At 43.5% G+C, this 12,891-nt stretch overlaps 1 protein-coding gene across 1 annotated transcript; it reads right to left on the reverse strand.

The window, feature by feature from the left end:
• Positions 1–1,589: 1,589 nt before the first annotated feature.
• LOC122553204 (microtubule-associated proteins 1A/1B light chain 3C-like) lies at positions 1,590–7,687 on the reverse strand. Its single transcript, XM_043696801.1, has 4 exons — positions 7,442–7,687; positions 7,286–7,341; positions 7,109–7,215; positions 1,590–2,498 (listed from the first exon to the last, which is right to left on the reverse strand). Exons 1-4 carry the CDS (start codon positions 7,488–7,490, stop codon positions 2,249–2,251), a joined length of 462 nt encoding a protein of 153 aa, XP_043552736.1. The 5' UTR covers positions 7,491–7,687; the 3' UTR covers positions 1,590–2,248.
• Positions 7,688–12,891: the final 5,204 nt, after the last annotated feature.

Below are 12,891 nucleotides of genomic sequence, written 5' to 3' on the forward strand. Positions count from 1 at the left end.
AAGGGAAAAGTAACCATCTTCCCCAAAGCCCTTTCATCTGTCAATTTAATATTGGCAGGATATGCTGCAGCCTGTTTAACACATTATTCAAAAAGTACATTTAAGATAGTTTCTCATTCAATCCAACTAGACCCCAGGACTGAAGGAACAATGCAATATCTTCTGTATGTTACTTGTTCCTTTGCAAGTTCTCTAAATCAAATCATCTTTACTTGGAGTGGAGTGGTGGGTGCGCACACAAGAGATGATGGCCTAGTGTATTAGCTCTAGCCTGTTAATCCAGGCAACCAGATAATGAGTTAGGACCCCTGATTCAAATCCTGCCCAAGCAGATAGTAGAATTTGAATTCAAAGAAAAACATAACAGCACAGGAACAGGCCCCTTGGTCCTCCAAGATTGTGCCATTTCAGATCCTCTAAACCTGTTGCCTATTTAAGGGTCTGTATCCCTTTGCTCCCTGCCCATTCACATCGGTCTAGATAGATCTTAAATGATGCTATCGTACCTGCCTCTACACAGTGGTGGGTACCTGGAACATCCTGCCCATGGAGATAAAGAACTTTTCCCCTCACTTTGAACTGATAACCCTTTGTAATAGAGTCCCCTGCTCTGCGAAAAAAGCTTCTTGCTATCCACCATCTGTACCTCATGATTTTGTAGGCCTCAAATCAGGTCTCCACCCCCAACCTCCATCTTCCCAATGAAAATAATCTTCATCTACTCAACCTCTCCTCAATGCCCTCCATACTAGATAATGTCCTCTGCACCCTCTCCAAAGTATCCACATCCTCTTGGTAATGTGGTAACCAGAACTGTAGACAATTCAAATGTGGCCAAACCAAACTCTTATACAATTGTAAGATGACCTCCCAATTCTTGTACTCAATACCCTATCTGATGAATTCAATACAAGTCTGGAATTTAGAATCCACTGACCACAAATCCATTGAAAAAAATTCATCTGGTTCACTAATTTCCTTTAATGAGCAAAGCTACCATCCTTACTTGGTCCACCATATGTCACTTTCTACCCATGGCAATGTAGTTGACTCCTAACTGCCTACTGGACAATACATGCTGCCTATATAGGCATGCAGTGGACTAGTTTGTGCATATGGCTCATCACATTTCCAAAAAATGTTATTGTGCAGTAACAACAGGTCCCCTGAATGACGTGAGGCAGCTCTATATTGCTGCCTCAGCCCTAGGGTCTCTGTGCAAACTCCAGTCACCTCCTACAGTCTAAAGATGCACAGGTGGGGGGGGAAGAAAGGAGAAAGAGTGGAATTAGGTGGGATGCTTGAGGTTGGTGCAAACTTGATGGGCTGAATGGCCTCATTTTACACTGTAGTGTTTCAACAAAAACAAAAAAAGTTATTGTTTGTAACTTCATACCGAGGGGTCCCTACATTAGGATTGCAACCCTTTGACTGCTGCATTGTTATTTTCTCTACTTGTAGTTTATAAAAAGTCATGACTACTACCTTCCACCCAGAAAAAAAATGTCTATATCTATCCACGCTGTTAGTACCATTTAAGTTGGCATAATTTAAGTTAGTGTTTGAAATCTGGAATAATAGTAACAAAACAAGTTACAAAAAGAATTTATGATCAAAAATGGACTTACAAACAATGAATCAATTTGTGAATATACATTCCATTTGATTTGTGGAGTCACCAGTACAATTAGGATATGTCATTCCAACATGAGAGTTAGCAATGAGGGAGGTGGTACAAATTTTATTTCAGTATTTTAAACTAAGGTGTATGTTACTAATGTCAAGTCAGACTACAGCATGTTACTAAACAGTAGAGAGTCTCCACTACCTTCTCCAGAAGGAAAACAAGACTGAAGGGCAGAGTGGTTGCCCTATAGAATGCTTCAAGACGATCTCAGTTTCTTACTGGAAAGAGAGTTAACATAAGCTACATGTTAGGCTATCAGTGGGAAGGGGAGGTGTAGTGAAGCAGCAAGTTGGAAATAGTCATATCAGTCTGGCCATGGAGGGAGTCTTGTGTCCACCAAGTCACCTCTAGCCTGCAGGAATGGACCATCTGTTTAAAAGGTATTTTTGCTCAATATTGGCTGTTCATATTGTTTATGAATTTCAGAGTGCTCTTTCACCTTAAATTTAGTTAATAAGAAAAAAAAGTGGTGAATTAAGTGCAAGAGTCAACTTATCTAGTTAAAATGATTTTCCCTTCAAAAAAGAAAGGTCAGGAATCAATTTATATTGTGCATCACCTTCAAGAATCACGGTAGTACAGACAAAACCACACCACCAATACAGACAGCAGGACTTTTAGGTTCCAAAGTTCATTAGCTCTTGGCCAAATTGCACCAAACATTTCCTGGGATGCATAGGAGATGTACAAGAAACCATCAGAATCCATGTATTCTTGGTCCAGTTCAGCAATGGTGGCATACATATTGGAGAGACTCTTATTCTTCACCACCAGGTAAAATGCTTGATTAGGTGTTAGAGCTAGCCGGTTCCTAAGGAAAGACATGCTTGTTTTTAAAAAAAAAAAAATCCATGTACAGCAGTGGGATGCAGACTATAGACCCTCAATAGCCCAGGAGACCAACTACCTTGTAGACTTTATTACAAAATGGTAGATTAAAGCCAGGAGACTACACAGACTGGTGAACCTAATAAGAGTTAGGGTTAAGTTGTTTGAGGGAATTAGGAGATCACCATACTAACAATTTTGGTGTGACAGTGAAGGATATCTAAGTACAACTGGAAGGAATGGCAGATTGCATTTAATGCCGATAAGTGGAAGGTGTTGCATTTTGGTAATGTAAATCAGGGCAAGATTTATTTTCTTAACAGTAGGACCCTGGGTATTGGTGTTGTCAAACAAAGACTGAATGGTGCCAGTACACAGTTCCTGGAGTGTGGTGTTCCAGGTAGTCAGGGTGGTGAAGGCAAGTGTACCGGATTCCTCCATCAATCAGGGATCAGTATAAGAGTTGGAACAGCATGTTACAGTTATACAAGACATTGCTAAGACCACATGGAGTACTGTACATAACTAAATGCCAAATTATAGGAAGGGTGCTAAAAAAGGTGTAAAAAAGTTTTACAAGCCAGTTGCTGAGGAGACAATAAATGCAGGAGTAGGCCATTCTGCCCTTTGAGCCAGCACCACCATTCATTATGATCATGGCTGATCATCCTCAATCAGTATCCTGTTCCTGCCTTATCCCCATAACCCTTGATTCCACTATCTTTAAGAGCTCTATCCATCTTTCTTGAAAGTATCCAGAGACTTGGCCTCCACAGCCTTCTGGGGCAGAGCATTCCATACACCCACCACTCTGGTGGAAGAAGTTTCTCCTCAACTCTGTTCTAAGTGGCCTACCCCTTATTTTTAATCTGTCCTCTGGTTCAGGTCTCACCCATCAGCAGAAACATGGTTCCTGCCTCCAGCGTGTCCAATCCTTTAATAATCTTACACATCTCAATCAGATCCTCAGCCTTCTAAACTCAAGCGTATACAAGCCCAGTCGCTCCAATCTTTCAACGTAAGATAGTCCTGCCATTCCAGGAATTGACCTTGTGAACCTACGCTGCACTCCTTCAATAGCCAGAATGTCCTTCCTCAAATGGAGAGGAAAACGGCACACAATATTCTAGGTGCGATCTTACCTATACAGCTGCAGAAGGATCTCTTTGCTTTTATACTCAATTCCTCTTAAGGCCAGCATGCCATTAGCTTTCTTCACTGCCTGCTTGCTTTCATTGACTGATGTACAAGAACTAAGAAAGTGAGGACTGCAGATGCTGGAGATCAGAGCTGAAAAATGTGTTGCTGGAAAAGCACAGCAAGTCAGGCAGCATCCAAGGAGCAGGAGAATTGAAGTTTCAGGCATAAGCCCTTCGTCAGCGTTCTACAAGACCTAGATCTTCTTGTACTGCCCCTTTACCTAACTTGACTCCATTTAGATAGTAATCTGCCTTTCTGTTCTTGCCACCAAAATGGATAACCACACATTTATCCAAATTAAACTGCATCTGCCATGCATCTGTCCACTCACCTAACCTGTCCAGGTCATCCTGTATTCTAACATCCTCCTCACATTTCACCCTGCCACACAGCTTTGTCTCATCAGCAAATATTACTTTTAATACCTTCATCTATATCATTAATGTAGATTGTAAAAAGCTGTAGTCCCAGCACTGATACCTGTGGCACACCACTGGTCACCGCCTGCCATTCCGTAAGGGAGCAGTTTACTCACCTTGGGAGGTTTGAAGTATCATGAGGCGCAGCAAAGATAATAGCCAAGATCTTTGCCCTCAGGTTTTGAGCTCTCCTAGCCAGTTCATAGGTTTAATAAGGGAACAACATTTTCAAACGTGGTGCATGGATGGGATGAGCTGCCAGAGGAAAGTACAGTTACAGGAAAAAAAGCCACTTGGACAGGTAAATTGATAAGGTTTGAGGGATATGGGTCAAATGCAAATGAGACATTGAGTTTAGGAAACCTGATCAGCATGGACATTGGATGGAAGGGTCTGTTTCATACTGATTTCTCTAGAAATCAGTCACAGTAGCACGTTCTACAGACAGAGCACACTAAGGTTAGTCTCTGGGGTTCATGTGAAAATTTTAAAGGTTCCCACTAGAGTAAAACATCTCAAAAAAAAAAAGCACAAATGCCTAGTTCAACCCTTTGTAAATCTCAAGGTCAGAGCGAGAGCTAAAACAGACCCTTCAGTGCAAATCATCCATGCTGACAAGATATGGGAACATAGTCCCATTTGCCAGCATTTGGCCCATATCCCTCTAAACCCTGCCATTCATATACCCATCCAGATGCCTTTGTTGCAATTGTACCAGCCACCACCACTTCCTCTGGCAGCTCATTCAATATATGCACCACTCTCTGCATGAGAAAGTTATCCCTTAGAGAGATCCCTTTCAAGTCTTTTCCCCCTCACTCAAAGAGTGTATGCCCTCTAGTTCTGGACTCCTCGCCCCAGGGAAGTGACCTTTCACATTTATCCCATCCATGCCCCTCATGATTTTAAACTTCTATCAAGGTCACCCCTCAGCCACCAATGCTCTTGGGAAAACAGTCCCAGCCTTTTCAGGCTCTCCCTGTAGCACAAATCCTTCAACCCTGGCAACATCCCAAAATCTTGAGCCCTTTCAAATTCCACAGCATCAGCAAGAGCAAGAGTGTGACCAGAATTGGACACAATATTCCAAGAGTGGTTTACCATTGTCCAATACAGCCACAACATGGCCTCCCAACTCCTATACTCCATGCTCTGTCAATGAAAGGAAAGCATACCAAACACCTTCTCCACTATCCTATCTAGTTGTGACTCCACTTCCAAGAAACTTGGAACCTGCACTCCAAGGTTCTTGTTCAGCAACACTCCCCAGGACCTTCCCATTAAGTGTCCAAGTCCTGGTCTGATTTGCCCTTCTAAAATGCAGTACCTCACATTTATCCAAATTAAATTCCATCTGCCACTCCTCAGCCCATTCACCAATCTGATTAAGATCCCATTGTACTGAGCTAACCTTCACTGTCCACTACACCTCCAATTTGTAGGATCCACCAACTTACTAACTATATCTTCTAGGTTCATAATCATTTATAAAATGAAAATTAGTGGACCCAGTACTGATCCTTGTGGCAGTCCACTGGTAATTGGCCTCCAGACTGAAAGAACCCTCCACCACCCTGTCTACCTTCAAGACAGTCCAGCATCCAAATGGCTAGTTCTCCCTGTATTCCATGAGCTCTAACCTTGCTAACCAGTCTCCCATGGGGAACCTTACTGTCAAACACCTTACTGAAGTCCATAAAGATAATGTCCACTACTCTGCCTTCAATCCTCAGTTACTTCTGCAAGAGAAAAAACCTCAAGTTTAAGACACATTTCCTACACAAAGCTATGCTGACTATCCCTAATCAGTCCTTGCCTTTCCAAAGGCATCGAAGTACTGTTCATCAGGGATCTCTCTTTTTTCTCCTCCTCTCTCTCTTTCCCCCCCCCCCCCCCCAAAAAAAAACACAACTTGCCCACCAGTGCATAGTTCCCTGGCTTTTCCTTACCACCTTTCTAGGTGGCACCATGTTAGCCAACCTCCAGTCTTCTGGCACCTTCACCAATGACTATCGATGATACAAGTATCTCAGCAAGGGCCCCAGCAATCACTTTGAGCTTCCCACAATTGATCAGGTCCTGGGAGGTTTTTCCCACTTTCGAGTTTTAAGACATCCAGCACCACCTCAATAATATTGAGATTTTTCAATATGTCACTATTTCTGTGCCAGTGGCTCAGTGGTTAGCATTGCTGTCTCAACATCAGGGACCAGGTTTGATTTCACCCTCTGGCGACTGATTGGAAAGTCAGCACGTTTTCCCAGCATGCGTTTCCTCCTGCAGTCTAAACCTCTAAAGTCGGTCGCCAGAGGGTGGAATCAAATCTGGTCCCTGGTGTCGAGACAGCAATGCTAACCATTGAGCCACTGTTGGTACAGAAATAGATTTTGAAGAGTGTCCACATGGGTTTCCTCCCGCAGTCTAAAAGGAGAGAGGGGTCAGTGGATTGGCTATACTAGATTGCCCAGAAGTGTCCAGGGATGTGCAGGACAACTGTTTGCCTTGGGAAATGCAGGGATAGGGTCAGAGTCAGATAATGCAGGACTTGGACCAAATAACCTGTTTCCACACAATGGGGATTCTGATGCAGAGTACTGTGATAGTCATCCTTACACTTTCTCCAGGCGAGAATCAGTCATTGGTTACAATTCAGCAATATCTTACACTGGGGAGCCCATCCCCACCAGAAGTTATATGACCCAAAAGAACATCTAGTGGATGGGAGTGAGGGGAGAAAAATGATGGAGGAACAAGGATGCAGAGGAGAGAATGGCCCATTACAGTCAAGATCTATCGGGGACCATCTAGATCCTCTACACAAAGTGGCCACTCAAGGGAGTCATCTTGTAGATCCGTGCAGATGGGTAACAAAAAGGAAAGGGTGTTAGTCATTAACTTTTTCAAAGACTAGACATCCACAAAGCTTGATGTTAGTTATCCGAGACGGAGTCAAAGTGCTTCATGTTAACGGTACCTGATGATGGTAATGAAGTGGCTCACGATGACATCTTGAGGAACCAGGAATTTGGTTTTATCCAACTGTTTCAGGTGTTTCTCGCCAGGATATCGTTCCACAATAACCTGCAGGAAACTCCAAAGTTACCCCCGGAAGGGAGAGAGACTGGAGCCAACGGAGCAGAAAAACTCTTACCGGTATCTTCTGGGGATATTTGGACCGAATGAACGTGGACTCCTCTTTCCTTGCAGCTGTTTAAAAGGAGAGGAAATTAGAAAATAAAATCACGCCTTTGAACTTTTTTTTTTGGAAAAGAAAAATCATACTTTTTTTTTGAAAAAAGTTACTGACCAAACGCCTTTCGATGTTTGAAGCGTTGAGTTCGGTGCACGACTGCCATATTCCAGTCCCCAGATCTTCCAACCGATCTCCCGGCTCGTAATTATTTTTTCCTTCAGAAAAGTAAGAGTTTCGGTTATCGGTACACTCAGGAACCGATTAATCCGAACCTGGCATGGATATCTAAGTAGCTACCACAGCTGTGGCTTATCCTACAAAACTGCAGAGTTCTCTATATAAAGAGAGAGATTGGTATTGATTCCAATTGATAGCCGACCACTTATATAAAGATTGGGATTAGTGTAGCAATCTTTAAACAGAAACAGCTGTAAGACCTAGTCCAGGTAACCAAATAGAGATTGCCCCCTTCAGGGAGAGGTGGGCGCCGCAGGGAGTGGAGTGCACTATTTCCCCCTCCAACTCTATTTTGATTTAGTCCCTACCCTCCACTGTTTGATCACACAGCACTGTCCTTTGATGTGAAGGACAGTGTTTGTCACTGGCCACCCCGGTGTTTTCCTGTCTTCCTGGTGGTGGAATTTGAATAAAGATTGGTGCACTTTGTGTCTTCCACTGTGTCTCACACCTGCACACACACACCATGGGTGCTGGGGAAAAAATAAGCACTACCGCACTTAGGTGGTAGCGTGGGGGTTAAATTAAAGAAAAAAAGAAAAAAAATCTAAAAACTGATAAAAAAAATAAACAGGGGGCGAAAATAAGCACAACCGCACTTAGGTGGTAGTGTGGGGGAAAAAAAATAGAGCTTGCCCCTTTCAATTGCCAATCAGGAAAGTTGTCTCTGTTAGCAGTCAAAAGTAATTTAGCAAATTATCCACAAAACAAAGGGAACTGTAACTATTATTTCCGCTGTTTACAATATATGAAGGTCATTCAGGGCTGTGGGTGTAATCCTTTAAAAAAGTGGAGTCGTCGTAGTTCTACCAGGCTATAGGGTTGCTGTCTCATAAGAGTGGTGCTGGCGCATCATTCTGCATCATAGAATGCCTAAAGTGTGGAAACAGGCAATTTGGCCCATTGATTCCACACTGACCCTCCGAGCAGCATGCTGCCCAGGTTCATGCCCTCCCCATTCCTGTAAGCTTCCATTTTCCATGGAGAGTCCATCTGGCCTGCACATCCCTGGACACTGTGGGCAATTTAGCATGGCCAATTCAGCCAATTTTCACATCTTTGGACTGTGTGAGGAAACCGGAGCACCCAGTGGAAACCCACACAGACACTGGGAGAAATGTGCAAACTCCACACAGTCGTTCGAGGGTAGAATCAAATCCAGTTCCCTGGTGACCACTGTGCTAACCACTGAGCCACTGTGCTGCCCTTTGTAAGGGAGAGTTTGAGAAGGACAGTTTTTTTCATAATAACCTCCATTGGAGTGGGAATTGAACTCATGCTCTTAGATTAGATTACTTACAGTGTGGAAACAGGCCCTTTGGCCCAACAAGACCACACTGACCCGTCGAAGTGCAACCCACCCAGACCCATTCCCCTACATTTACCCTTTCACCTAACACTACGGGCAATTTAGCATGGCCAATTCACCTAACCTGCACATGTTTGGACTGTGGGAGGAAACCAGAGCACCCGGAGGAAACCCACGCAGACACGGGGAGAATGTGCAAACTCCACACGGACAGTCAACTGAGGCGGGAATTGAACCCAGGTCTCTGGCGCGGTGAGACACTCTGCCACCGTGCCGCACTGTGCTCTTGGTGTATGGTAAACCAGCTTCCAGCCGACTGAGCTAGCTGACCCTCAGTGGCAGTGTCCTTATTCTGAGCTGGAAGACCCGAGTCCAGAAGTCTGAGCAGAGAGGGTCTGTATCCTAGCCACTTTCACCGTTACAATGTTTCATTGAACTGGTGACACAATAGATTGAAGATTCAATTTTGCATCGTGCCCCCCACTTGTCTCTTCAATTAAGATATTGCTAATGCAATGTTAAAGTTAGCATACTGCTCTCTCATTCGGGAGGGATGTTTGATGGTGTATTAACCTGATAGTCACCTGATAAGGGGAAAGATTGGGAAGAGGAGTCTTTCATGGTAAGCTCAGCTGGTGTAGGAATTGAACCCATGCTGCTAGCATCCCTTTGTCCTGCAAGCCAGTTGTCTGAGCTAGCTAACCACCACCCCCTCCCGTTAATACAATACTAAGCAGAGAAATCAAATTAAACCATATGCTTGATAAGCAACAAATTAAACCATATGCCCTTGATTTGTGGAAGATTGTTGTGCACATATTCACTGCCCCATTCTCTACATTACAACTTCCAAAGTCCCTGATTGTAAAACACTTTAGGATGTGTGGATGTTGTGAAAGGTGTTATTATCAATGTAAATCATTCTGTGTTGACTTGTTTAATTAAAAAGTACTAATTGGGTCAACTAGAATGTTATGTTTTCCTGGACTTGAGAGAGAGAGAGAGAGAGAGAGAGAATAGGAGATAAAAGCAAAATACTACAGTTGCTGGAAATCTGAAACAAAAACAGAAAGTACTGGAGAAACTCAGCAGGTCCAGCAACATCTGTGGAGGGAGAAACAGAGTTGATATCTCAAGTCCAGTATGACTTTCCTTCAGGATATGAAAATTATGATTTATGCAAGATCTCAAATCACTGAGTATACAAATGCTGAATTTAGTTACGTTTACCTGGGGTAATGATGCAATTGAATCCCAAAGACTTTCAATTAGAAGGCAAATTAATCACATTCTCCTATCCCGGTCATTCTACAGTCACAACTGTAGCGTACGGTACCGTCATAGGTAACCTGTGGTGGAATAGGCAACCACTTAATATCTTCCCAAGCACCTTGGGACAGTTTACAATAACACGGCTGCTGTATAAATTCAGGAGATGACAGATAGGAGCAATTAGTTGAGAAGAAAAGTAAATTAAATGTTAAAGTGGTGCTTTGAGACTGGGGTAAAGAAAAAAACTTGCTAAAAGGCCACCAGGTGGCAGTATATTATCATGTTTACTTTAGGATCAGGACTGAGCTGTATGGGAGTGATGCTGTGGTATTGGAGGGCCAAATCAGAGATTGAGATGGACTCTTACGGAATGATTCCTTATGTATTGGGGAGAGACTGAAATTTTAATCTCATTTGTATTAAGGCAGCTAATTTTGGTAATACAAAGGTCCCTGTCTCATAGAAGAAAGGAACAACAGTAGGCCATTCAGCCCCTCGAGCTGGCTCTGCTATTGAATATGAGCATTAATGATTATCCGACTCAGTACCTTGTTCCTACTTTGTCCCAAAATCTTTCCATCCCTTTAGCCCTAAGACCTATAGCGACCTCCTCCTTGAAAACATTCAATGTTTTGGCCTCAACTGCTTTCTGTGGCAGAGTGTTCCTCCATCTGGGTGAAGACATTTCTCCTCATCTCTGTCCTAAATGGTCCACCCTGTATTCTTAGATAGTGAGCCCAGCTCTGGACTCCCAGGTCACCAGGGACACCCTTCCTACGTTTACTCTGTTGGAATTTTATAGGTTTCTATGAGATTCCCCTCTCATTCTTATAAATTCCTCTCCTCACAAGTAGGTTCAGTACAAGATAATAAGCAACATGACAAAAGAAACTAAAAGTTTTTCTTTAACATCAGTTGTTGTGTGGAATGTACTGCCATAAGGAGTGATACAGACACAAACTTGTTTTATTTTGTTGTGGGCATCACTGGCTGGGCCAGCTTACTAGACTAACACCTGGAATAGATGCTGGTTGCCTACTGAGGAATCATCTTACAGGCTTGTAACCATTGGAGGTGAAAGGAATAAGAGGTGACTTTATTGAAACATACACGATCCTAAGGCGACTTGACGATGTCTATATGGAGGGTATGGGATGTTTGTTCTTGTTGGACAAACTAGAACGAGGATCCTATGTTTAAAAATAAAGAGTTGTCCTTTTAAGGCAAAGGTGACTTTTTTTTCTCATGCAGCCTTATGAGATTTTTGGAACTCTCAACCTCAAAACGTGACAGAGGCAGAATCTTTAAACCCTGACAGAATCGGAGAGATTCTTGACATTAAGTTAGACGGGAAGTGAAAGGCTATCGGAGAGAGTGGAAATGGGGAGTAATCAGATTAGCCACCACCTTACTGAATGGCGGAATAGAGTCAAGGGGCTGAATGGCCTCCTTCTGTTACTGATTGTTCTGTATTTACATACGCATGTTCCCAATGTGCTGTCCAATTTTGACCCAGTAACTGTCAAAAGGGAATGAGATAGATGCCTGAATTGGAGAAAGTCGCAAGGCTATGAAGGAAGAGCTGGGAAATTGGAGCGGGTGGTTACTTTATCAGAGAGGTGACAGAGGCTGAATGACTTCCATCTCTCCTGAAAAGTCCTAGAAAGTTGGACCTCCTTTGGCTGTTTAATGTGACCTTTCCACTAAATCAGGATTCAACGTTTCTCCGAGCCATTTCGAGACAGGGTCAAGATCAGGTCAGTCAGATTGTTCAGTCAGATTGGTATTGTTCAGTTGTCACAAACAGACAGCTATCAGGGCCTACACCAGAGACTGAGCAGAGCCTGTGCTTAGGGAATTCCAAATGAGTAGAAAAGCAATGTGGAGTTTAACCAGTTATAACCATGGCTCCTGGTGCAGTCATAGAGTCATAGAGATGTACAGCATGGAAACAGACCCTTCGGTCCAACCCGTCCATGCCGACCAGATATCCCAACCCAATCTAGTCCCACCTGCCAGCACCCGGCCCATATCCCTCTAAACCCTTCCTATTCATATACCCATCCAAATGCCTCTTAAATGTTGCTAATAACTCTCTTCCTCTCCATCACTGTCTCTCTCTGTCTGTCTGTCTCTCTCTGTATGTCTGTCTGTCTCTCTCTCTCTCTCCTGCTTTAAGATATTTCTTAAATCTTACTTCTTTAATCAAGCCATTGGTCAGTGTGTTCTTACGTCCTTTGATGTCAAGCCTTTTGTTTTATAATGATCCTGTGTTACATCTTGGGAATGTCTACAACGTTCAAGATGCTATATAAATGCAAGATGTTATGCCCCATCTGAGCTGATGACAGGGAGGGGAGCAATAAGGAGAGTACAGGTAGCCTCAGTACCCTGAGGTCATTAGACGTACATCACCGGGGTTGATAATTCATGAAGCCTCTCCTGTGATCAAACTCTGTCTATCTGGGTGAACCGCCATTTTGGGGTATTTAGAAATGGAGGTGGCAAAGGTGCACAGGGGGTTTCAACCCTCACCTCAGTGTGACGATCCCTGTCGGTGGGTGACCACCACATGGGGACAGGCCCCGACTTGACTCCAAACCCATTCAGAGAGCTGTGATGACAATCAAATTCCTAGCAACTGCGCCCCTCCCCCTACCACTACCCCTACCCCTCCCCCAACCCTTCGACTGGTCTCAGCCTCACACTAGAAAGCAAATAAAGAGATCATGCCTTGAGGCAGGGG

Source organism: Chiloscyllium plagiosum, chromosome 9 (assembly GCF_004010195.1).
Source record: "Chiloscyllium plagiosum isolate BGI_BamShark_2017 chromosome 9, ASM401019v2, whole genome shotgun sequence".
NCBI classification, from domain to species: Eukaryota; Metazoa; Chordata; class Chondrichthyes; order Orectolobiformes; family Hemiscylliidae; genus Chiloscyllium; species Chiloscyllium plagiosum.

What these genes read in the sequence shown, in the direction of transcription:
- LOC122553204 (XM_043696801.1), bottom strand. Translation starts at nt 7,490, where the DNA reads ATGGCAGTCGTGCACCGAACTCAACGCTTCAAACATCGAAAGGCGTTT. An exon ending in AATATCCCCAGAAGATACCG is followed by an intron (nt 7,216 to 7,285) that starts GTAAGAGTTTTT and finishes AGTTTCCTGCAG; the next exon opens with GTTATTGTGGAACGATATCC. An exon ending in CACTTCATTACCATCATCAG is followed by an intron (nt 2,499 to 7,108) that starts GTACCGTTAACA and finishes GTCTTTCCTTAG; the next exon opens with GAACCGGCTAGCTCTAACAC.